At 41.8% G+C, this 25,626-nt stretch overlaps 1 protein-coding gene across 1 annotated transcript in view; it reads right to left on the bottom strand.

Moving 5' to 3' along the window:
- Positions 1–25,626, bottom strand: part of itga2.2 (integrin, alpha 2 (CD49B, alpha 2 subunit of VLA-2 receptor), tandem duplicate 2) — a 190,496-nt gene that overhangs the window by 80,598 nt on the left and 84,272 nt on the right. The window contains exons 6-11 of the mRNA XM_060822696.1: positions 20,799–20,926; positions 20,014–20,162; positions 17,625–17,775; positions 10,197–10,362; positions 6,201–6,280; positions 183–321 (exon numbers count right to left, since the gene is read on the bottom strand). Of these exons, the coding sequence (XP_060678679.1) occupies positions 183–321; positions 6,201–6,280; positions 10,197–10,362; positions 17,625–17,775; positions 20,014–20,162; positions 20,799–20,926 (813 nt within the window). The remainder of the gene's footprint in view (positions 1–182; positions 322–6,200; positions 6,281–10,196; positions 10,363–17,624; positions 17,776–20,013; positions 20,163–20,798; positions 20,927–25,626) is intronic.

The raw sequence follows: 25,626 nt of genomic DNA, 5'->3' as shown, positions 1-25,626 counted from the left end.
ATAAATGTCAGTGCTACTAGGGCTGCCATGACTTGATGGCAACTTTTCTCAACATCTATAATGGTATAAATTTTGCACATGCCTCCTTGTTTACCTTAAATTTGAATCAGTCAGTCAGTCAGTCAGTCAGAATGAACACAGAACTTTGATGTTAAAGTGAGTGGGATAAAATTAAAGCTTACCTAAGTATGAACTGTCGTTTCTATCTTGCAGAATATCTTGAAAAACCTTCTTTTCAAATATAGTAATTTTGTCAGATGATTTATGGACTGTTGTGCCTGTCCAGTCATAAGCTCCTACAGCTCCCAACATCAGCACATCCTGAAAAAAATAGATGATTGTTTTGACTAAAGTGCAACATTAAGAAATTACTTGTTGTTCAGGACACTTAATGGTATGGAGCTGTCCTTATATGTCAAATACCATTTGACTTCCGTAAATACTCAAATTCCTGGCTGGATAACGATGGCCCGGAATCTGTGATCCACTCTCCCAGGAGTCTGTGTATTGCAAAAAATGCACTCAGTTTTTCTGTCGTTGTCCCCGTGTTTGACAAATGTACTCCATACACATCCAGCACCCCCACTTTGAGTGACTAAGAACACTGAGCCCATGAAAGGACCTGCACAGTCAACGTGTGAGTCCAGGGTTACCTGGCCATTCCCATAAATGGTGGGGGGGAGCTGCTGGTGGTAATTTCTGTCCTTGTTAGCACTCTGGGCACTGCCTTGCCAATGTGGCTATCTGCATCCAATCCTGGACACTAAATGAAATTTTTCACCAACATCCTCATTTTGGAGACTCTTGGATGACCCTGGTGGAGTTCAGCCGGTATTTTGTGGTGACCTTTGCTCAGGACAATCACCCTTGCCTCCCATAATACTATGCCTTCCCCTCCTGTGATCTGGTCTCTCCGGGTTGAAAAAGGTTTTAATTCTGGTTGTGAAGTCCTTTTGTTTTCCCCCATCACCACCAGCTGTTTCAGTTTTGGCAGGACCAGATCTTTCTGTCTTCAAAGTCTGATATTATCAGCTGTGATTGGAAGTGTGTCTAGAAAATAAGTAATTATTACAGACTCTTCCAGTGGCAGTACCACTGCTGGTGTACCTACCAGCTGAAGGTGGCTGAATGGATCTGCATTTGCTACTTGGACTCCCAGACATGGTTCCAATGTGTAATTATTTGCACTTAGTATTAGAGCCCACCGTTGAATTTGGCTTGAAGCTATGGACAGCACTGCCTTGTCCTCTTTAGGTTGGCCTACCAGGGGTTTGTTATCTGTTATTCTTATACATTTATGACCTATAATGGTACAGGTGGAACTTCCTGACTCCAAATATGACCACCAAACCTTCCTTCTCTATCTACCACACTGCATTGGCCAAAATCCTGGTTGCATATGCATATTGTTCCTTTCCATTGGGTCACCTATGAGCTAACACCAGCTCGATGCAGGGAGGCATTTCATATCAATACCAGATCTTGCTTGGGATTATACTGTGCCAACACCTTAGAGAATGAGAGCTGTTTCTTCACTTTCCTGAAAGCTATGGCTTGGCTCTGTGACCTTTTCCGAGGCTGGCCCTTTTTTAAGAGTTGATGCAAAGGTGCCAGGATGGAGGCCAGGTTACGTATGAACTTTCTGTAATAATTTACCAGCTCAAGGAAAGACCTAAGCTCTGGTACAAATGTGGAGCTGGGGCATCTTTGATCACCCTCATTTTATCTTTCAATGGGTGTAACCCTATCTGGTCAACTCTGCAGCCAAAGTAGGTCACTTGGAGTGCCTGGAACACACATTTTTCGCTACTGAGGCATTTGCCCACCTGGGAGAAACATCTAACAACTTTGTCCAGGTTCTCTCAGTGCTCCTTATTAGTCTTCCCTCTTATTGGCATGTCAAAATAAATAGTGACTTGGGGTAGACCTTGTAAAATGTTCTCCGTCATCCACTGAAATATTGCACAGGCTGATGATACCCCAAATGTCAGACACGTATAGTATGGGCATTCATTGTAGCATGTTTCTGGGAATCCTCAAGTAATTGCAACTGCAAGTATACATGGCTCATGAAGACCAACTTCGTGAAGGACAGATCCCCTGCCAGCTTTGCAAATAAATCCACTATCCAAGGGGTTGGGCATTTATCAGGCTGCAAAAAGCAGTTTACCATTTGGTTAAAATCCCCACAAAGGCGAACCGACCCCTGGGCTTCACAATGATTATGACCGGTGTTGCCCATTCCACCACCTAGACTGGTCTGATGATTCCTTCGCTTCCCCGCCTTCTGATTTCTGCCTCTACTTTTGCCCAGGAGGCAAATGGCACTGAGCAGGCCTTACAGAATCATGGAATTCTTCCTGGTCAACGTGCAAGCAGGCCTTGGCTCCTTTGATAGTCCCTCAACCTTCCTGAAAGACTTCTGGGTTTAATTAGGGCTTCACTCAGGCACCATTTTCTAATCGAAAAATATTGAGCCAATCTAGGTTAATCCTTCCCAACCACTCAAGGCTGATATGGCTTGATATTGAGGCCTTGCAGGCGAGATGTCCTCTCATCAACTTACTGTTTGTGGACAAGGTGTGACCCATGGCTGAGCACCGTGAGAGCCCAATTATCTTAAATATGGTGAAAGTATGGAGGAAAATGCGGCAGGGTGAGGTCAATTTGCTTAAGACTTCGCCGTTAACCCCATTAGTGGGAGTGCCAGGATTTAGACCGGGATCAATTGACTTCGGCTTTCGAGCATGGGAGGGTAAAGGAATCTCCTGTTTGGGAGACATATTCAAGGGAGAGGTCTTGATGTCTTTCAACTAATGAAGTCAGAAATACTGGATTCCTAATAGGGATATCTTACGATACTTCCAGGTTAGGGATTATATAGAGATAAAGACCATGCTCTTGGCTCAGATGTACAAGTTGGATATAGAGAGAAGAGTGTGCTGATGTGGGAATGTTCTCTCGGTTAGTACCATATACCATGCAGAGGGGGAGCGCTTTGGGGATATGGAGAGACTCCATGGGATCTACAATCAGGAATTGGGGATGAAATTTCATTGGAAACATGGGAGGACATGTAAGGGAATGTAAAGAAAATTTCAATATGTAATAAAGCACCAGCGATGCATTTGAAGATCCTTCACAGGGCCTATATGGCACCAGAGAGGTTAGCAAAGTCTAAGAAAGGATCTTCTCTGAAATGTCCCAAATATAAAATCAACATAGGCACCCTCACACATTGCTTTTGATCCTGTTACAAGATTCATGGATACTGGGGTGCCATAGTGAGTGAGCTGGAGAAGATCCCGGGAATTGAAGATAAGGCGGATCTGTTATCCCTTCTTTTAGGATTAATGAATCTGCCTCTCTGGGTAAGCACGGGTTGAGGTTATTTAACATTCTTACACATTATGTGAGGAACAACATTTTAATGAACTGGATATCAGAAAAACCTCCAGGTTTTGCGGTGTGGGCACAGACTATGTGACGAGTATGGTGCACCATGGAACAGAGCAATTTTATAAGACGTGGCGGCCATTTTTAAGTTACATAGACATGGGCCTATTGGCAGTACTGATTAGGGCCTTTGAATAATCGTGAGGACTGTAATATGATGATCTGGGGACCCCGGGGGGAGGAGGCCTAGTAAAAGTGGGTATAATAACTGTGTACAGGAGCTTCAGTGAAGGTGTGGCAAGTGGAGTAAATTAGTGTAATGTTATGTAATTTACTTTTATTGGATTGTAATTTAATTTAATACTATTTCATTTAATTTGAGTTTATTTTAACTTGGGTTAAGTTAAATAAATATGAGATGATTGTATCCCTAAGAGTAGTAGGTGGTTTATTGTTCACATTACTGTAATATTATTTCTACTTCTCTGTATTGTTGTACTTTTATACCTTTTGTTTTCTTTTTTGTAAAAGAGTAACATTTTTTCAATAAATATATAAACTTTCTCAACCAATTCTGTCCCATTAAGCTTGAGCCCGAGCCTTTTACTGCAATTAGTGATAACTGAACCAGCCACTTCTCCGAAGAGACTGGAACTGAACTTGTACCTTTAATCCATAAAAAATCCTCGGTATAGGTTCTTAGTCTTGCTGGTGTCTTGTGCAAACTTAAGGCTTGGAGTCCAGAGTGAATTTTGTAAAAGACTGGTTCTGCGATTTCTGAAATGGCCATATTGGCTTCAATCACCATAAGAACTGGGTGACTGTTTAACCATATGTTTATTTTGATTGGTTCTGATTTGGATGTTGCTAAGCAGTTTAACTGTTCCAAACCAGATGTAGGATGTGCATTCTCTTATGTACTAGCCTAAGACTTCTCTTACTCAGTTTAGGTCCAATGGGACTGTTTTCCTGTTTTGAGTTCACATATCAGCAGCAACTACAATGGCTTGGTGGCTCAGATTCTGAAGAAAATTTTAACCATTTGGCCAAGTCTTGGTTTTATTTTGGGGTTTAGCAGTGGGATGACCTACAGTCCCTCTGTTCAAGGTATGCCCTGAGTGAGGCTGTGCAATTGCTTCCACTCAAGTTTCCCAAGCTCAGTCGGACAGGTGAGTATGTCCACGTCCATTGGAATACATTGCAATTCATATGCTCCACTTGCCACAGTTTCCAATGGTAAAGTCAATTGTAGTGCCTGCATGATATCCAGTTGGGCTTCAGCAAGTAGGTGAATGTGAGGACTACAGATGCTGGAGATCAGAGCCAAAACAAGTGGCGCAGGAAAAGTACAGCTGGTCAGGCAGCATCCAAGGAACAGGAGAGTCGATGTTTCGGGCAAAAGACTTTCATTAGGAATTTGGTGGGGCAGGGAGTGGGGCGATACAATGGGGCTGACAGCTAAATAGGATGGGGGTGGGCCATGGTTGTATCATTAACTCCACGTACCAAATTCTCTCAGCATCTCATTAAGGGTTAAATCAAAGTCACACATTTCTGCCAGTCCTAATCTTGTCAAAAATCCTGATATGACTCCCTGTTTCTCGAATTGCTGAGGAAAACCAATAACATTTCAGAATCAGATGAAATTGAGGTCGTAATATTCTTTAACTAGATCCATCAACTCTGGAAAGGTTTTAGTATCTGGCACATCAGGGAAACTTAGGCTCCTAATAATTGATAAGGCTGCAGGTCAACAAGTTGTTAGGAGAATTACTCATCGCTTTTCATCTGCCCCAATGTCATTTGCCTGGAAAAAATTTCTTTCCACACACTGGTCCACACATTTTCGGCAGCAGAATCAAATAAATCAAGCTTTCCAAACAATGTCATGATGCTAGCAATGATTACTCCAACTTAAAGGTGACTGTTGCGAATGAGTTTCTTCAGGTCATGCTTTACTTGCATCACCACTGGAATAACTCCACAGAGGCCAGTATCCCATCACCAAGTCACCCTTTATTTACATGTAGGAAGTCCTTGACATTGATCCAGTTCCATCAGAGTCAGCTTTCAGAATGAATAGAGCCTACAACATGCTTGTTTATATCTGTCAGCCAGAGTTCCCTGATTGGACCAGATTAACAGCCCCAATAAGGGAACTCATATTCTCTGAGGTCCACCTGGCTGAATTTGTTTCAGTCACTTCATATGCTGTTGAAGCTTTTAATCTTGCACTCATTAGAATAGAATCAGAAGAACAACAAATTATATTGCTTGAGAAAGGGTGCAGATGGTCAGCAAGTGGACTCCATTAGCCTTCCTAATAGCTTGCTGTACCTGCATGTTAGCCTTCAGTGACTCATTGACAAGGGCACCCTTTGGACATGTGCATTTTCAAACTCTCACAATTTCAGAAGTACACCTGATTGGAAGTGGCATTGTCATGAAGTATCCAGCAGGGAACAGTTAACTGCCAAGCTTTTACTTAAATTCATACCTGGCAAGATAACTCAGACTGGGAGAGACATTAACATGGGAAGTACATCGGGGTCTTTGGAAAAAAAAGCTAGCAATACCTTGACTAAAGTTGACCTTTCTGGACTGGCAAGGTGTGTCCCAATCAGAGTCTACTTGCCAACCAATCAATTTCATCTTCTCATGCATTGTTCCCTTTAAAATTTGATCATTTTGTGATTTCAGTCTTCATGCGTATAATGCATGCATCTATTTTCAGCAAAACTTCCTCAATTAGTTGTTGACCTTGATAATAGAGACTGAAAAATCACCCCAAAAACCATGAATACCTGGTTGGGTACAAAGTGTGCACTGAATCCAACTTGTGCCATTTCCAGTAGGAAGTTATCTTCATTTTTATTGCTTGTCCCTAGAAGAATGAGATCATGAAAATATACAATTACACAACTATAAGTTGTCTTATCCTTACCCTATATTCTGTTATTTTCATACTTTTGAGTAATTTTGATCAATCAGCTTGATTTCCTGGCTCTTGAAATAATATTGGCACCACAATATAGTCGTGGATCATCTACTCAATATGTCTGGATGAAGAATATACAAGTCAATCATAGAATCCCTACAGTGTGGAAGGAGGTTATTGGACCCATCAAGTCCACACCAATCTCCAGAGAGCATCCCATCCAGATCCAGCCCCTACCACATCCCATCTTTTACCAAGGTAAATCTAAACATCCAGGACACTATGGGGTATCGTCAATTCACCTAACCTGTACATCTTTGGACTGTAAGAGGAAACTGGCACAGACAGTCACCTGAGGGTAGGGTTGAACCTGGGTCCCTGGTGCCGTGAGGAAGCAGTGCTAATCGCTGAGCCACCATGCCAACCTAAATGCTCCAGCTCCACCTTTTGCACTGATGTGCTGAGCACCCCCATTTTTGAGTATGTTGAGACTCCATCTTGTATTAGTTGTTTAATTATTCTCCACATTTATGACTGAATGGACTGTAGATCCATGACTATTGCATTGTGTTTCTATTGTTTGGCATTCTGTTGTTAGTCCTGAACTGTAACTTCACCAAGTTGATACCTCACTTCTATGAATGCCTGATAAAGCTCTTAGTATTCTCTCCTGCACTGTTCATTAAATGATGGCTTGGTGTTAATGGTAAACTGGCAGTTGTGCTGAGATGTGAGGTTACAGTTTATGGTTAAATACAATTCTGTTGATGACCCATGAGGCTCATGTAGCTCCATACTAAAAGCTATGACTTGTTCGGTCAGAAGCAGTGCTACTGAACCACTCTTGGTGATTGAAGTCCCCCCCAACTGTTGTACATTCTGTGCCCTTGACACCCTTAATGCTTTCTCCAGGTGGAATTTATCATGGAGAAAATCTGGGTCATGAGCTGGGGGGGGGGGGGGGGGGGGGGGGGGTGTGGATGGTAATAATCAGCGGATGGTGTCTTTGCTCATGTTTCACCAATACTATGAGAATTTAGGGGGTCTGGAGTCAATGTTGAGAACTCCCAGTAAAACCTTACTGATTGCATATCACTGTGCTGCTACCTGTAACTGTACCTGCATCTACCTGTGCTACTAATTGCATATCACTGTGAGTCTGCCTTGCTATTGGGACAGATCTGGCATCTAGTCATACTCATGGAACCATATTTTACAGCCAATCTCAAACTGTTGCTTGATAAATAGGTCTTCCATAAGAACATAGAAATAAGAGTAGGCCATTCAGTCTGTCAAATCTGCTGCAGTAATAATACCATTGTGACTGATTCCACTCCCACCATTCTCATAACTATTTATGTCATTGATAGTCAAAAAATTATCCACCATCACTTTAGGAATGCTCAAAAACTGAGGCTCCATCATCTCCCTGGAGGAAAGGGTTCCAAAGATTCACCACCCTCTGACTCCTCATCTCAATTTTAAAAATTTTGATGCCAGTTCTAGACTCCCCAACCATATAATCATAGAATCATAGAATCCCTACAGTGTGGAAGCAGGCCATTTGGTTCATCAGGCCCTTACCAAACCTCTAAAGAGCATCCCACCAGACCCCACCCCTACCCTATCCCTGTATCCCTGCATTTCCCATGCCTAATCCACTCAGCCTGCGCACCCCTCGGCACTATGGGCAATTCAGCATGGCCAATCCACCTAATGTGCATGTCTTTGGACCAAGATGCACTTACCCTGTCCGGTCCTTTAAAAATTCTGCAAGTTTCAATGAGATCAGCTTTTGTTCTTTGAAACTCTAAAGAATATGAAGCAGTTATAGAGTCATAGAAACAGAGTCATGGGGTCTTACAGCCTGGAAACAGACATTAATCCTATTTGCCTGCATTTGGCCGATTGGTCCATATCCCTTGAAACCTTTCCTATTCATGTACTTATTCAGATATCTTTTAAATGTTGTAACTGTACCTACATCTGCCACTTCCTCTGGCAGTTCATTCCACTCTGAGTAAGAAAATTGCCCCTCACATCCTTTATACAACTTCCTCCTGTTACCTTAAAATATGCCCCCTATTTTAGCTCCCCCACTCTAGGGATAAGAAGCTTGATATTCATCTCAACTAAACCCGGCATGATTTTATAAACCTCTATAACGTCACCCCTCAACATCCTATGCTCCTGTGAAAGAAGTCCCAGTCTATCCAGCCTGTTTTTATAACTCAAATCATTCATTCCTGGCAACATCACTATTCTGAGCCCTGTCCAATTTAACAATATGTTTCTTCCAGCAGGTTGATCAGAACTGCACTCAGTACTCCAAAAGTGGCCTCACCAATGTCCTGTAAAACTGCAACATGATATCCCAATCAGTATGACCAATCAACCTGAATGGACAGCTCCATGAACCTGAAAACAAGTCTGGTGAGCCTTCATTGCACTCCGTTTCTGGCAAACCAAGCTCTGATTTGAAACCAATATTGCTACTCCTGTACTCAAATCCTCCCACAATAAAGGTCAGTTTTCCATTAGCCTTCCTAAAGGGCGGCACGGTGGCTCAGTAGTTGGCACTGCTGCCTCACAGCACCAGTGACCTGGGTTCAATTCCTGCCCCGGGCAGTTGTCTGTGTGGAGTTTGCACATTCTCCCCATGTCTGTGTGGGTTTCCTTTGGGTGCTCTGGTTTCCTCCCACAGTCCAACAGATGTGCAGGTTAGGTGAATTGGTCATGCTAACTTGCCCCTAGTGTTAGGTGTAGGGGAATGGGTCTGGGTGGGTTGCTCTTCGGAGGGTCAGTGTGGACTTGTTAGGCTGAAGGGCCTGTTTCCACACTGTATGTAATCTAATCTAAAAGTATACTGCAGCTCCAGTGATCGATTAACAAGGTCACCAAAGTCCCTCTGCACATCTACACTTTCCAACCTCACATCATTTAAAAGATATTTGGATAGATATATGAATAGGAAAGATTTAGAGGCATATGAGCCAAACACAGGCAAAGGGGATTAGTTTAATTTGGGAAACCTGGTCGGCGTGGACAAGTTGGACTAAAGGTTCTGTTTCTGTGTTGTTTGACTCTATGGCTCTATATATGCTCTGCACCAACCTCTTCTGACCAAAGTGGATAATGTCACAGTTTTTTACATTATATTCTATCTGCCATGTCTTGGCACATACATGAAGGCAGTCCAAATCTTCCTGAAAACATCTTCTTCACAGTATGTGCTAGTATCATCTACACATTTGGAAATATGATTTTTTGCCTTCATGCCTGAATCATTGATATGGGTTGTGAAAAACGTCTCTTGCTTCTTTCCTAAATAGTGGAGCGACATTTTTAAATTTTCAATCTGCAGGACTCATTCCAGACTGTGTGGAATTTTGGAAGATGATTATTAATGCATTGATTATTTCTCGCCAGCTGTTTTAACACTCTGGGATATAGCCCTATAAATTTCTCAAGTATAATCTCTTACTAATACTAATTCCTATCAATTCCTCCTTTTTCCTAGTCATGTGGATTCCCTAATTCTAGAAGATTTCTTGTATCTCCTTCAGCTTTGGCACAAGCCCCAAGTAACCAAATCACCTTACAATCTCTTCTATTCTAATGAAAATAGCCCCAATTTTGCAAGTTTTTTTTCTAATTCCTGACAACGGAAATGAGGAAGTGTCACATGAAAACTATATGTTGAGTACTGACTATTTTGTCAAAATTCTTTCTATGGTTCAAAACTGCACTCAGCATCATTGTAGCAGCCCTTCAGATGGATAAACAGTTTGAAAATTAAGACCATTAGAGCAACATAAAAATAAAACAGAATACTTTGAAGAAAACAGAAATAAAGATTTACCTTCAATACCAATGATACGTTCTTTGAGAGTACTAGCTATTTCTATTAAAGCAGCTTCCGAGGATACATTAAAAAAATGCTTCTCTTTTGGATCACTTGCAATGGACTTGATTTCCTTGATTAAGTTTTCTGGGTTTATTTGTTCTCTGTTGTAATATCCAAGAACCTATAGAAGTTATAAAAATGGTGAATTCCATTACATGATAGTGAAATGAACAATTTTACTAACTGCTCCAATTTCAGATAGGTTTTGAAGTCAGGAACTAATTGGTCCTGGCAGAACACAAACTAAGCATGGTAATTATGTCTGAGCAATTTGTTCCATTTGTTAGCACTGACAATGACTCGTTCCATCAATAAATGAAAACAATTATGGTCGGCATGGACTGGTTGGACTGAAAGGTCTGTTTCTGTGCTATGTGACTCTATAACATATAGCAGAAACAAAAACAGAAATTGCTGGAGAAACTGGCAGCATCTGTGAAGAGATCTCTGTTTTTGTTTTGCTCTCTGAAATCAATTTACTGATGACCGAAAATAGAGTATGGATAATTGGCCAGGTTGAAATTGTCCTACCTTTAGTGAACAGGGCAATTTTCCACATTGCTGGATAGATCTCAGTGTTGTAGCTATACTGGAACAATTTGGATAGGGACAGGGCAAATCTACATCAAGGCTATGTTGACAAAGTCTCCCTTAACTTGCAGGATGGTGTGCTTTCTTTTTAAGGATGACAATGCCATCCATTAATACTGGAAGAAACATTTCCAACAACACTGTAAGCATGGCAGCTGATATCCCCAGTGTCTCTGGCAGAACGCATAGGTGAACCATCAACAATGGAAAAGCAGCAACAAGCAATCAAATAAGTGAAAAAACAAACAGCTTGCAGCCCTGATGCTCTTCCAGTTGACAATGGAGGACTGAATCTCACATCAAGACTCTTGCACTGACCTTACAGATTTAGGAGGAAAAGGAATTTTCTCTTGCTTTAAAGATTATAACAATGAGGCTATCTTCAACAAGTGAGCTCAATGAAGCCATGAAAGCTATTGAGGAATTTCTCTCTGATCTGAAGCAGAGAAAATCCTGATATGAAATGTTTTGAATTGCTTACATCTATGTGAGATTTTGCACAAGTTTGTGAGCACAGAGTCAGTACACTTGCAACCTCTTCCAAAGAGTACATGACCACTCACATTGGCATTCCTGGACCATTTCCAAAGAGTACCTTATCTCCTCGAATCTCCTTTTGCAGCTTCAAATCTCTTCCAGCAGATCTAAAGTGTACGATGTATGTTTTCGACATCCCAGAAGTGAAAATAGGTTCTGACTGAAGGGAGTTGTATATTAACGTGTACAGCTGTCTTTGTGAACCACAGTGGGGTGTTCAAATTAGAACTGTTCATCTGCTCAAAAAAGTCCTGGGGGCAGCATTCAGGGTGGGTTTTCCTCATCCTTGCCGTTTGTGCTACTTTTGAAAAATGGCGAACCTCTCCACCTGGAGAAAATTCAAGCTTTTCTGAAATGAGGAAATCCTCCCAGAGACAGTGTGGCTTCAGACCTTTCTGATACATTTCCAACATGGATTTAGCTGGGAACAAAGGTTTAAAAAATGCCAGGGAAAAACGGCAGAAACTCTTCAGCACACCTCTCGATCTGGCCAATACATGATGCACAGTATATTACAATATTTGTTGATTGTGATCCAAAGATTTGAATGTTCAAGAAATTTCATTTCTGGAACTGTTTCCAAATGATAAAGCTGTGACTGTCTGACATGGCGATCTGAAAGGGACATCTTCAGAAATCTAGAGTGGTATCAAGGAAGGTAGTTGGATAGCCCCATATATTTTCAATTCTCCTGACAGTAGATATTTGCCTCATCAAACATCAAATACCTTCTGATGTCAGTATTAAATATCATCTATTTAAAAAAACATTCTTTAACCTCATCCCAAAACTAAGCTAACTACCATAAACATGCAAGGCCTATAATTTGCAGATGACTGCACTGATATTGCCAATTTGCACCAGATTTGCAAATCACTCTTCATCTTTCATTTCTGCAAACTAAAAGCTTGGTTATCCTTGAATATTGCTGAAACTAAACTCACATCAATCCATTAAAATAAAACAAACAAAACAGGAAATGTTGGAGCTGATGTAGGGTCACTGGATTTGATATGCTAACTCAGTTTTTTCTTTCCACAGATGCTGCCAGACCTGCTGAGTTTCTCCAGCAGCATCTGTTTCTTGTTTCTTATTTCTGGCATCTGCGGTTCTTTGTTTTATCGTATCAATCCAGACTTAGTCAGAAAAGCATTCCACCAACCATACATGTTGAAGGAATATGTTGAGAACTTCCCACACTTAGACAGCCATCTCTCAAAAGGCCATTAATGAAAGGGAGATCCAAAATTACATCCATTTCCTACTTCTGCCATCTGCAAACGATATCAGGGTGTGTTTGACAACAACACCCTCCACAAACTAACAAAAGTTTGGAACTACAAAACAGCTGTCATCACCTTAGTGCTATACTGCAGTGAGAAATGAATTGTGTATTGGCAGCACATGAGGGCACTAGTAATATCTCCAGGTGAAATGGAAGCATCATTGAGCAAGCCCTGTTGTTCTTCTTGAAAGAAGCTCCATACGCATTCACGTAACATTCCTTCAAAACATACTAGGATTGAATGGATAGTCTATCCTGCAGGCTGAAAAATGTCTTCCCGGTCAGGTCTTAGAGTCATAGTCATAGAATCCTACAGCATGGTGACAGGTCCTTTGGCTGAAACTGGTCCATGCTGACTAAAATGTCCATCAACACTAACCCCATTTCCCCGCACTTGGCCCATATGCTTATAATCCTTTCCTATCCACGTGTTTGTCTAAATGTCTTTTAAATGTTGTTAATGTATCTGCATCAACCGATTCCACTGGCAGCACAGTCCATAGGCATACCACTGTCTGTATAAAAAAGTTGCCCCTCAAGTTCCCTTCTATTTTTTCCCCTCTCACCTTAAACTGATGTCCTCTAGTCCTTGATTACCCAACCATGGGATCAAGGCTGAGTGCATTCACCCTATCTATGCCTGTCATGAGATCTTATACACATCTTTAAGAACCCCCTCAGCCTCCATGCTCGAAAGAAAAAAATCCTAGTTTGTCCAATCTTTCTCCATAACTCAGACCATTAACAAAATCCTTATAAATTTCTTCTGTACTCTTTCCAGTTTAATGACATCCTTCCTATAGCAAGGTGCCCAAAACTAAACACAATAAGTGCGGCCCCAGCAGAGTCCTCTACAACTGCAACATAACTTCCCAACTTCTATACACAATGCTCTGACTGAAGATGAGTGTGCCAAAGCCTTCTTCACTGCCCTGTCTACCTATGACTTCACTTTCTGAGAACCGTGCACCTGAACCCCAAGGCCCCTCTGTTCCATTACACTCCTTAATTCCCTACCATTCACCATAAAACTCCTACTTTGATTTGACTTTCCAAAATGCAAAACCTCACACTTATTTATATTAAACTCCATTTGCTTTTTCTTGGCCCACCACCCCAGCTGATCAAGGTCCTGCTGCAATTTCAGATAAGCTTTGATACTGTCTATGATACTGCTTATCTTAGTGTCATCTGCAAACATACTAACCATGCCTTGTAAATTCTCATCCAAATCATTGATATAGATAACAAATAGCAAAGGGCCCAGCACTGACTCTTGTTACTCAACTCTCAAATGACCAACATTTCACCAGGACAAGAAACAGCTTACTACTAATATTTCAAAATAGTGGCAACTTGACTATCAAATTGCATTGTGTCTCAAGTCTAAATACCTTAATAATGAGGCAGAGTGCTAGCAGAGAAGGAAAGAGAAGGATGCAATTCTGCACTTTATATCCCACTATGTTGTTGAACATCCTGTCACACGTGCCCAAAGATCTTTGTTGAGAGTCAGTCTATTCAGTCACATGAAGACACAGAGTAGAAATCAATGTTGCTAAGTAGAAATGATACTCAAATTGAGGGACAACCAGTGATAACAATGCAACAAAGATCATATATTCTGTAAAATGTCCTGTCAGTGCAAATATTTTACTGACGTGTCAGCATCCGAAACAGTGACCATCAGCATCAAACATTGACTACAGCATCGATATTAATGAATATTAATGAATATTAATGAACAAACACCAATTATTTTAACTTGGGTGTTAACTACTGAGTTGGTTGGTTGTTTCTCTTCATCTACAAACCAATATATGCTTACTAGGTAAAAACAATGACTGCAGATGCTGGAAACCAGATTTTGGATTAGTGGTGCTAAAAGAGCACAGCCGTTCAGGCAGCATCCGAGGAGCAGTAACATCGACGTTTCGGGTAATAGCCCTTCATCAGGAATACAGGCAGAGAGCCTGAAGCATGGAGAGATAAGCTAGAGGAGGGTGGGGGTGGGGAGACAGTAGCAGAGAGTACAATAGGTGAGTGGGGGAGGGGATGAAGGTGATAGGTCGGGGGCGGGGAGAGGGTGGAGTGGATAGGTAGAAAAGAAGATAGGCAGGTAGGACAAGCCATGGGGACAGTGCTGAGCTGGCATGGTGGCACAGTGGTTAGCACTGCTGCCTCACAGCGCCTGAGACCCGGGTTCAATTCCTGACTCAGGCGACTGACTGTGTGGAGTTTGCACGTTCTCCCCGTGTCTGCGTGGGTTTCCTCCGGGTGCTCCGGTTTCCTCCCACAGTCCGAAGATGTGCGGGTCAGGTGAATTGGCCATGCTAAATTGCCTGTAGTGTTAGGTTAGGGGCAAATGTAGGGGTATGGGTGGGAAGCGCTTCGGTGGGTTGGTGTGGACTTGTTGGGCCGAAGGGCCTGTTTCCACACTGTAAGTAATCTAATCTAATCTAAACTAGGGTGAGGTGGGAGAAGGGGAAATGAGGAAACTGTTGAAGTCCACATTGATGCCCTAAGGTTGAAGTGTTCCAAGGCGGAAGATGAGGCGTTCTTCCTCCAGGCATCTGGTGATGAGGGAACAGCGGTGAAGGAGGCCCAGGACCTCCATGCCCTCGGCAGTGTGGGAGGGGGATTTGAAATGTTGGGCCACAGGGCAGTGTGGTCGATTGGTGCGGGTGCCCTGGAGATGTTCCCTAAAGCGCTCTGCTAGGAGGCATCCAGTCACCCCAATGTAGAGGAGACCGCATTGGGAGCAACGGATACAATAAATGATATTAGTGAATGTGCAGGTTAAACTTTGATGGATGTGGAAGGCTCCTTTCGGGCCTTGGATGGAGGTGAGGGAGGATGTGTGGGCACAGGTTTTGCAGTTCCTGCGGTGGCAGGGGAAGGTACCAGGCTGGGAGGGTGGATTGTAGGGGCGCGTAGACCTGGAGGGTTGTCACGGAGGGAACGGTCTTTGCGGAAGGTGAAAAGGGGTGGGGAGGGAAATATATCCTTGGTGGTGGGGTCTTTTTGGAAGTGGCAGAAATATCGGCGTATGATTTCGTTTATGCAAAGGTTGGTACGATGGAAGGTGAGCACGTAGAACAATCGATCTTCCGTAATTACACCGGCACCACTCCCCACCTCTTCCTCCGCTACATTGATGACTGCATTGGCACCACCTCATGCTCCCACAAGGAGGTTGAGCAATTCATCAACTTCACCAACACATTCCACCCTGACCTTAAATTTACCTGGACCATCTCTGACACCTCTCTCCCCTTCCTGGACCTCTCCATCTCCATTAATGATGACCAACTTGACACTGATATTTTTTATAAACTCACCGACTCCCACAGCTACCTGGATTACACCTCTTCCCAACCTACCTCTTGCAAAAATGCCATCCCGTATTCCCAATTCCTCCGCCTCCTCCGTATCTGCTCCCAGGAGGACCAGTTCCACCACAGAACACACCAGATGGCCTCCTTCTTTAGAGATCACAATTTCCCTTCCTACGTGGTTAAAGATGCCCCCCAACGCATCTCGTCCACATCCTGCACTTCCACCCTCAGACTTCATCCCTCCAACCGTAACAAGGACAGAACGCCCCCGGTGCTCACCTTCCCCCCCTACCAACCTTCGCATAAACCAAATCATCTGCCAACATTTCCGCCACTTCCAAAAAGACCCCACCACCAGGGATATATTTCCCTCCTCACCCCTTCCCGCCTTCCGCAAAGACCGTCCCCTCCGTGACTACCTGGTCAGGTCCACACCTCCCTACAACCCATCCTCCCATCCTGGCACCTTCCCCTGCCACTGCAGAAATTGTAAAACCCGCGCCCACACCTCCTCCCTCACCTCCATCCAAGGCCCTAAAGGAGCCTTCCACATCCATCAAAGTTTTACCCACACGTCCACTAATATCATTTATTTTATCCGTTGCTCCCGATGCGGTCTCCTCTACATTGGGGAGACTGGACGCCTCCTAGCAGAGCGCTTTAGAAAATTTCTCCGGGACACCCACACCAATCAACCACAACACCTTGTGACCCAACATTTCAACTCCCCCTCCCACTCTACCGAGGACATGGAGGCCCTGGGCCTCCTTCACCGCCGTTCCCTCACCACCAGATGCCTGGAGGAAGAACGCCTCATCTTCCGCCTAGGAACACTTCAACCCCAGGGCATCAATGTGGACTTCAACAGTTTCCTCATTTCCCCTTCCCCCACCTCACCCTAGTTCCAAACTTCCAGCTCAGCACTGTCCCCATGACTTGTCCTACCTGCCTATCTTTTTTTCCACCTATCCACTCCACCGACCTATCAGCTTCATCCCCTCCCCCATTCACCTATTGTACTCTATGCTACTTTCTCCCCACCCCCACCCTCCTCTAGGTTATTCTCCACGTTTCAGGCTCTCTGCTTTTATTCCTGATGAAGGGCTTTTGCCCGAAACGTCGATTTTACTGCTCTTCGGATGCTGCCTGAATTGCTGTGCTCTTTCAACACTACTAATCCACAATATAGGTTTACGTTTGCTCTAGTTTTGTGACACAAATTCTACTTACCTGAAGCAATTTGAGAATAAAACCCATTGTACTGGACTTCATGAAATTATCAAATGTAAGATTAAAGTTGGTCATTTCATTCAATGAATATTAATGTTGGCATGATAACACTTACTCTGCAATTTTAACAACATTTGCATCAATTTAATAGGAAAGAGTGTGATAAACAAAGAAAAATAAGAGTGTGACAGAGCACTGTCACTCCTCTATGTTGAATATTGATCTACTGATATATCCAGCACTGGCTCCACAGCTAATAATTTTCTTTGACTGTCCCAATAAATTGAAATTCCTGAGCATGTAATTATAAAGCTCCTACTGCGCAATGCACAAATTTACAAAATACTTCATACTTGTTAAATAATGAGTGTTTACATTGATGACATTTAAAAATGTACTTACAGCAATCCCAAATCGAACAATGTGTTCTTTCTCACATTCAAGAATTACTTCTGGCAACTTGGCCTTGTCGTGAGATTCGCCATCAGTTACAACAACCATTACCTTTGTCGCTTTTGGTCTTCCACCATTTTGAGGTAAGAATGCATTTTCCCTGAAATGTGACAAATTGGTTTAACACATTTCAAAGAACAGAACTAATCCACTTCTTAGTTATATACTGCCAAAGTTAATTACCCCAATTTATTCTATAAGTTAACATCACTTCAAACTACATATTTCAATCAACATACAGTTGAGCATTATGTGAGTTCATTTGTCAGGATATATAACACTAAACATGAATTATATGGTGTACAAGACCTAGTATAGGCTGTATGTATTTACCTGGGGCCAATAATATTTATTTCCAAATCTACGATTAATAGTTAGTTCAATAGACATGTAAAGGTCTACAGCCTAGCATGAGCTCCTCTGTCATTATTCATAGTTGCTTTGTCATTGTTTATTTAAATTATCCGTATTTCCATGTCATATGATATTTCCCAAAAGTAAAGTGCTGTCATTGAGGACCACAATTTGTTGCTTCATTACTTGTCTACTCATATAAACAACTCAAGTTTCTGTCACACTCTATAATACTTCAGATAATATCTTTCATTAATAGTCAATTGATGCTAACTAAACAATATTTGGACATATATACAAAAAGGGAGACTAACTCATTTGTGTTCTGCCATTTTTTTTCTGATTTTGAGGTAGCCTAGAATAGATTTTGACAAATCTATAAGAAGAGACAGAAAGTACAATAATTGCTCTCTATTTAAAACACTTCCTCAAAGCAATGGTCTGTATAATAACCTTAACAGGACATTAAACTGCTTAATATTACAGCAGTATATGACTTGAGAGAACTTCCATTGGAGATCAGTTAGAATTCTAGATCCACAATCATCATCATCTGGAAGGAGAAAGGCAGTGGATGTATGATAACTCTACCAACAGCAGCAGAAGCTTCCCCTCCAAGTCCCACTGCAACCTGATTTGAAAATGTACCATGTTTCCTTCACAGTTGTTGAGTCAAAATCCTGGAACTATCTTCCTAACTGAATGTGGGTGGAGCCCTATGAATTGCAGTAGTTCAGGAATGCTATTTATTACCACCTTTTCCAGGGTAGACCTTAGGACTTGAGATGGAGCTTGGGTCTTGAAAAAGAGCCAGTGATGGAAATAATTTGCCCCCACCAATCCTTATCCCTCACTTCCAAGTGGAATGACCTGTCTGGGGGAAGTGAGTATGAATTGGCTACTGAAGAGCATCAGCTGGGCAAGTGTTTGTGGATTAGGTAGGCCTTGCCCAATCCTTTTCAATTGCAGTTTGGTGGTTGGCAGCAGGGAGGGTGACAGTAAGGTTACATGGAGAATTATACAGGACTCCATTCACAAACCCACTGGTGGAGGCCTGCAAGATAGAACATCATCTCAGAAAAACTAGCCATAGGTAAACTGCATCATTTAGAGTCTTAAAGTCATTTGCATCACAGTAGACCAGACCATCCATGGTAGCCCATTATGAAGAAATCCTGTCAATCCCAGTAGCCTGCTTGATTCCCAAACCCATGCACCACTTACCTGGGAAGGAGTTCCAGCTCATTACCATTTGCTGCAGCAGTTAAACTTCCTGCTGCATATCTTGCCCAATAGGGGAGGTGATGGTCTAACGTTTCTATCACTGGACTATTAATCCAGAAACCCAGGTAAAGGGTTCATTTCATGCCATGGCAGATGGTGGAATTTGAATCCAATAAAGCCCAAGATTAAGACTCTAATAATGACTATGAATCCATTGTCAATTGTTAGAAAAATCGACGTGGATCGCTAATGTCCTTTAGGGAAAGATTTTGCCATCCTTACCTGGTCCGGTCTACTTGTGACTCCAGATCTACAGCAATGTGGTTGACTCAAAACTGCCCTCTGGGATGGGCAATAAATGCTGGTCTAGGTAGAGGTTCCCTCATCCCATGAATGAACAAAACATAACACTGAGAGCCTTGGCCACTGCTAGCCTGTGGGCCTTGGTGAGCCTAAGTTGGCTTTCCTGCACTCCAGGGCTCATTGATTCAGTCCTGTCTATGCCTTACTTTATCTCTGCAGAAATCACCCATCCTAGTGACTCTGCTGGGACTGAAGAACTAACAATCTGACCAGCAGCTTTTGAAGGGGATTGGGACAACTCATTAGAAACCTCAACTGCAGACAATCAGCCATTTCTTCGAAGTCAATTGAAGTTCCCAGCTGAACGGGTCTGCCACTGATCTTCGGAATTACTTTGACAATATCTTTCCCTCAAATCAGAAATAGTTGATGGGCCTGGTTTTGAGGCATAGTTTACCTTGTAAAGTTGATTCCCTGAGCTGTGTTTGTTTCTTTTCCTTGCTTTTGTTTGATGTTTTCAGCAAACTGTTCAGCTTCAGCCGTTGTTTTGAAAGTGTTCAGCTTGAATTCAAATCTCGCATCTTCACCATATTGTACAACAGATACCTATATGGAGCAATTACTTTAATTACCTTTCATGGACAAAATGACAGGAGGACATTTTTTGACTCAATGCAAGTAAAAATGCGAAGCAGGCCTGGCAGGTCTATGGTGAGAGAAGCAGAGTTCATATTCCAGTTTGATCATGTTTGATCAGATCTGGAAAAAGTTGGAGACCAGTCTTTCAAAGAGAAATGGGAGCAAAGTACAAAAGGGAAGATTCTGGGATCAGTTATTAGGCAAGGTAAAGTACTAAAAGGAATGAAGGGGTTGAATTGAAGCTGTCTTTTCATTTTTCCTCTTATATTGGAACTATTCTATGCTAGATACAGGACTGATTGGCAGCTGGGTTTCATTTAAAACCTCATCTATTTTGTCCAGTGTGAAGTAGAGCTCCTTGCCATGCCCAAAAGCCTGAAGTGCTATTTCACATACGAGTTGGTCTTAGTTTCAGCCTTTCTTAATTCTTTAGTTACTTAAAGGTATGCAGATGTAATTACTTCCAAATCATCGTACACTGTTCTTAGTTTATGACAGATACTGACATGCACAATGTACATAATAGAAACTATAATCCATATCCTTAGTAAAGCCATATTTTAGAAAGCCAAATATATACCAAAACTGAAAAAATGAAGTTACCTGTGTTTTTTTAGGGCCAATGTCTAAACTTCCTGTTAATTTTTTCAGGAAATCTTGGACTGGTCCCCAAGGCCAGATACTGTTGGATCCATCCAGTACTATCACAAGATCCATGTAGGATCCACAACCTATAAATAGAATAAATGCAATGTTAATTGTACTGTGGACTTATACATAATGATTTGAGATTAAGCCATGCCTGTTGACTTTAATTCAGGCAGCATGGGAAATGAAATTGCAGTGTTGAAATAGGAAATTTACAAATGGATATGGATAAGTTAGTGTAAATGGGTCAAAATTTGGCAGATGGAGTTTAATGTGGATCAGTATGAGTTTATCCATTATGGTTGGAAGAATAAATAAAACAACAAATTATCAAAATGGTGAGAAACTTCAAAATGTTTCAGTGCAGAGGAATATGGTTGTCCTCATGCATGAGTTGCAGAAAGCTGGAATGCAGGATAGCAAGTAATAAGGAGACCAAATGGAGTTTTTGCATTTATTGTTAAAGGAATAAAAGGAGGAAAGCATTGTTGCACACGTGCAAGGCAGTAGTGTGACCAGATCTGGAGTACTACATACAGTGTTAATCTCCATACTAGAGGAAAGATGTAATTGTATTGCAGGTAGTTCAGAGAAAGTTTACAAGATTAATTCTAGAGATGGCAGGCTTGTCTTATGAGGAGAAATTGAGCAGTTTAGGCCTATACTTGTCAGAGTTTAGTAGAATGAGAAGAGATATAATCGATGTATAAAAGATATGGAAGGGAATTGACAAAATAGATGTAGAGTGCATGTTTCCCCTTGTGGGGCAATCTAGAATGAGTGGTCATAGTTTTAAGAAAAGTGGTGGCAAATTTAAAACAGAGATGAGGAGGAATGACTGCTCTCAAAGGGTTGTGAATCTGTACAGTTGACTATCGCAGAGAGTGGTGGACACTGGGACACTAAATACATTTAGGAAGGAGATAGACAGATTTTAAATTAATAATGCTTAAAGGATTATGGAGAATGGACAGGAAAGTGGAATTGAGGCGAAGATGTGATCAGCCATGATAATATCAAATGACAAAGCATGTTCAAAGGACTGAATTACCTACTCCTGTTCTTAGTTTTTACATTTTTATGCCAACTTCATGCAGTCAACTCAATTCAATGATTTCAGTATCCAGTTGTGCTAACCAAGCAATTGATTGGCTGGAGGTATAAATATGAGTTCAAAGATGCCAATGATTAGTATCATTCCAAGCAAGGCTGCACAGCTTAAAGGGAAGCTGTGTTATGGTTGGGCCACAGTCTGTTCAAGAAGTGTATCCAACCTAGGAAACAATCAATAATGACAAATTACAGTACACTCCTAGGCTTTTGGACAATTCAGTGAAGGTCTTAGTGGGAAGGAGGTAGAAAGAATAGTGATGTCTTAGAACTAAAAGGGATTAGGAGGCTTTCATGACCCTTGCTTGTATGGAAATTGAAATAGATAGCCATGGAGATCAATGCCAAGTATCAAGCCTTAAGGACCTGCATGTAGTGCCTCAAGTACTCCAATTATCTCTCTAGACTGGCAAAGATTAATGTCCATACCTTCAAATGCAATATTTTCACAACTGCACTCCTGGTTCCAGAAATTGTGCAATTCACTGAACATCCATCCTTTACCTACTCACATCTCTAACCATCAGGATTTGTACCTGACATGCAGTTGCCCAACAAAAACCATACACAGTTGGTATTTCAGCAAATCTCATGCATACATTTCACAGCTTGAACCAATGCCAAGTAACATTCAGAAGAGCTATATTAATCTATCAGATTGAACCACACTCATTGACACACTTCCTTTCCTCTCTTGCATGATAACTTTGGTTCACAATTAGATGCAGCAGGCCAACCCACAAGGAGCTAGTGTTTAAATTGTCAAGACGAGACTGTGCTTACCATCATTGAGATGCCCGTTGTGGGTGATATAGCCAGAAGCAGGGCTGAAGCCAGGAAGGAGAATGGTATTTTCATCACAAATTCTATTTACATTCTACTTTCTTCCTAATCCAGAGCTTCTTTTGGTTTACAAGCTGAAGCAGGACACAAAACATAACCCTTCCACTATACCTTTCTCTTTTCAGATACACAAGAACAACAAACTATCCATATAGCAATAGAACAACAAGGATACAATGGTGATGAATATTCTCATCCTCAGCTTATATTCAACCACTCAGATACTGACACTGTTTACAATCTAAAGAATATCATAAAGTTGGAATGAATCTATGTGAGCTTTTTTGGGTGAAGTTACAAAGGACATAAATAAGGCTATGCTATCGATGTGATATACATGGACCTCCAAAAGGATCTGATAAAGTACTGCACAACAGATCTGTGACCAAAAATTATAAATGGGATGGGAATAAGATGAATAGAAAAATTAGCTGATGGTCAGGAAAAGCAGTGGTGGTTCATGGTTTTAAAACAAAAACAGAAAGAGCAGGAGAAACTCAATAGATTTGGTCACATTTGCAAAAAGTTTGGTAGCATTTGTAAGAGGAGCCAAGTTAACAACTCAAGTCCAATGACAATGCGTGGTGGCCAGAGAAATTATGTTAGTAAATTTCTTCAGGATCAGTGGGTGGATGCATGCTTTAGATCTTATTCATAGAGTCGTAGAGTCATAGAGCTGAATAGCATGGAAACACCCTTCGGTCTAACTCGCCCATGCCAACCAGATATCCTCAATTAAAATAGTCTCATTTGCCAGCATTTGGCCCATAATCCTCTAAACCCTTCCTGTTCATGAACCCATCAAGGTGCCTTTTAAATGTTGTAATTGTACCAACCTCTATCAACCTCTATCACTTCCTCTGGCAGCTCATTCCGTACACACACCAAGACCTTAGCTATTCCTCATATCCATGCCCTCATGATTTTATAAGGTCACCCCCCAGCCTCTGACATTCTAGGCAAAAGAGTCCCAGCCTGTTCAGCCTCTCCCAAAACTCAAACCCTCCAACCCTGACAACATCCTTGTAAATCTTTTCTGAACCTTTCGAAGTTTCATAATATCCTTCCCATAGCTAGGACATCAGATTGAATGCAGCATTCTAAAACTAGCTTAACCAACGTCCTGCACAGCCTCAACATGACTTCTCAACTCCTATACTCAATGTTGACCTAAACATTGGCAGGAGAAAGTGAAGACTGTGGATGCTGGAGATCAGAGTTGAGAGTGTGCTGCTTTTTTCTAAAAGCTGTTCCTTGGCTCAAGAAGTCTCTGTCCTTGATTTGTTTCAGAGGGTAATAAACTGAGCTGGACTCCGATCAGTCTGGTTTGGCACAGAGTTGAAAAGGATTTTGAGAGGCTTTTTGTTTATATGTAAACAGATGAGACTTCAGGCCAAAGTGGTCATGTTTTAGAAGTGACTTGTACAAAGAAAGGGAAGTGGTCAGCTCTTTAGCTGAACTGAGCTGTTTTTCAGTTGAGTCCTGAACTGGGAAGTTCAGACAGGGAGCTATGTGAAAAGTCTCTCTCTCTTTTCTGCCCTTCAACTTCAACCTATAAGTATGTGTTCTATTTGTACTGGGTTTTAAAGAGAGTTTGTTTATTGGGACTGTTGTGTGTATTTGTGTGGCTAAGGAGAAATTGAAGATAATGAGCTGAGCTTGTAATATGCCTCATTTACACTTGCATTACATTAGAAATAACAGACATTGATATGAAATGACCCCTTTACTGCAAATGTGAAGAGTATGTTCTCACTTTGTATGTATGTACACCCTCTCTGCATGTCTCATCCATGTTTTAATAAAGGGTATCTGAACCTGATACAATAACCTTGCTTTGTCCCCTCAGATTCTGCCAGATCTGCTGAGTTTCTCCAGCAATTTTTGCTTATATCCTCCATTTGCATCTTGGTGAGCATATTGATTTCTCCATGGCTGCACTTTGTCAATAATAGTTGACTTGTCACAGGAATATTAGAATTAGGAGTAGGAGCAGGCAATTCAGCCCTCTGAGCCAGCTCCACCATTTAACATGATCACAGCTGATCTTATCCTGGTCTCAACTCCACTTTCCTACTGCTCCCCAAAGACCTTTCAGAGACAGAAAAAACCTGGAGATGCTGGAATCCAAGGTAGGAATGCAGGAGGCTGGAAGATTTTAGCAAGCCAGGCAGCATCGGGAGGTGGAGAAGTCAATGTTTAGGTCATAACCCTTCTTCAGATCTGCGTTACACCCAAAATGGCCGATTTCTTCACCTCCTGATGCTATCTGGCGTCTTGTGTTCCTCCAGCCTCCTGCTGGTCTACCCCATAGCTCCTTGTTGCACTGTTCATCAGACACATATCTGTTTCTTTCTTGAATCTGTTGATTGATTCAGCCTTCATTGCACTCTGGGGCAGTGAGTTTCACAGATTCACAACCCTACCTTCTCTCACTCTGTATCTATGACCTCATATTCAAGACTTCCCACAGAAGGAAACATCTGTTCACCATCCACCTTATCAAGCCACTTTAGCATTTTATAAATCTCAGTCAGATCCTCCCCATTCCCCTGAACTCCAGCCAGTGCAAGACCAAGACCAAGCTATTCAAATGCTCCTTATCCGACAGCACTTTCATCCTGGAATCAATCCGGTGAGCCTTCTCTGAACTGGCTCTAGTACCACCACACACTTCCTCAAGTAAGGAGATCAAGACTGGACACAATAATCCAGATGTAGTCCCACTATGCTTTATGTAATTTTAGCAACATTTCTTTATGAATTAATTGTCAATAAATTAGCACTCTGTTCTTCCATAGTACTAGTTGATGAGATTATTTGAAATTTG

The sequence above is a fragment of the Hemiscyllium ocellatum genome, chromosome 1 (assembly GCF_020745735.1).
Source record: "Hemiscyllium ocellatum isolate sHemOce1 chromosome 1, sHemOce1.pat.X.cur, whole genome shotgun sequence".
NCBI classification, from domain to species: Eukaryota; Metazoa; Chordata; class Chondrichthyes; order Orectolobiformes; family Hemiscylliidae; genus Hemiscyllium; species Hemiscyllium ocellatum.
Note: the sequence above shows the minus strand (reverse complement) of the source record. Positions and strands in the feature narration are given on the sequence as shown.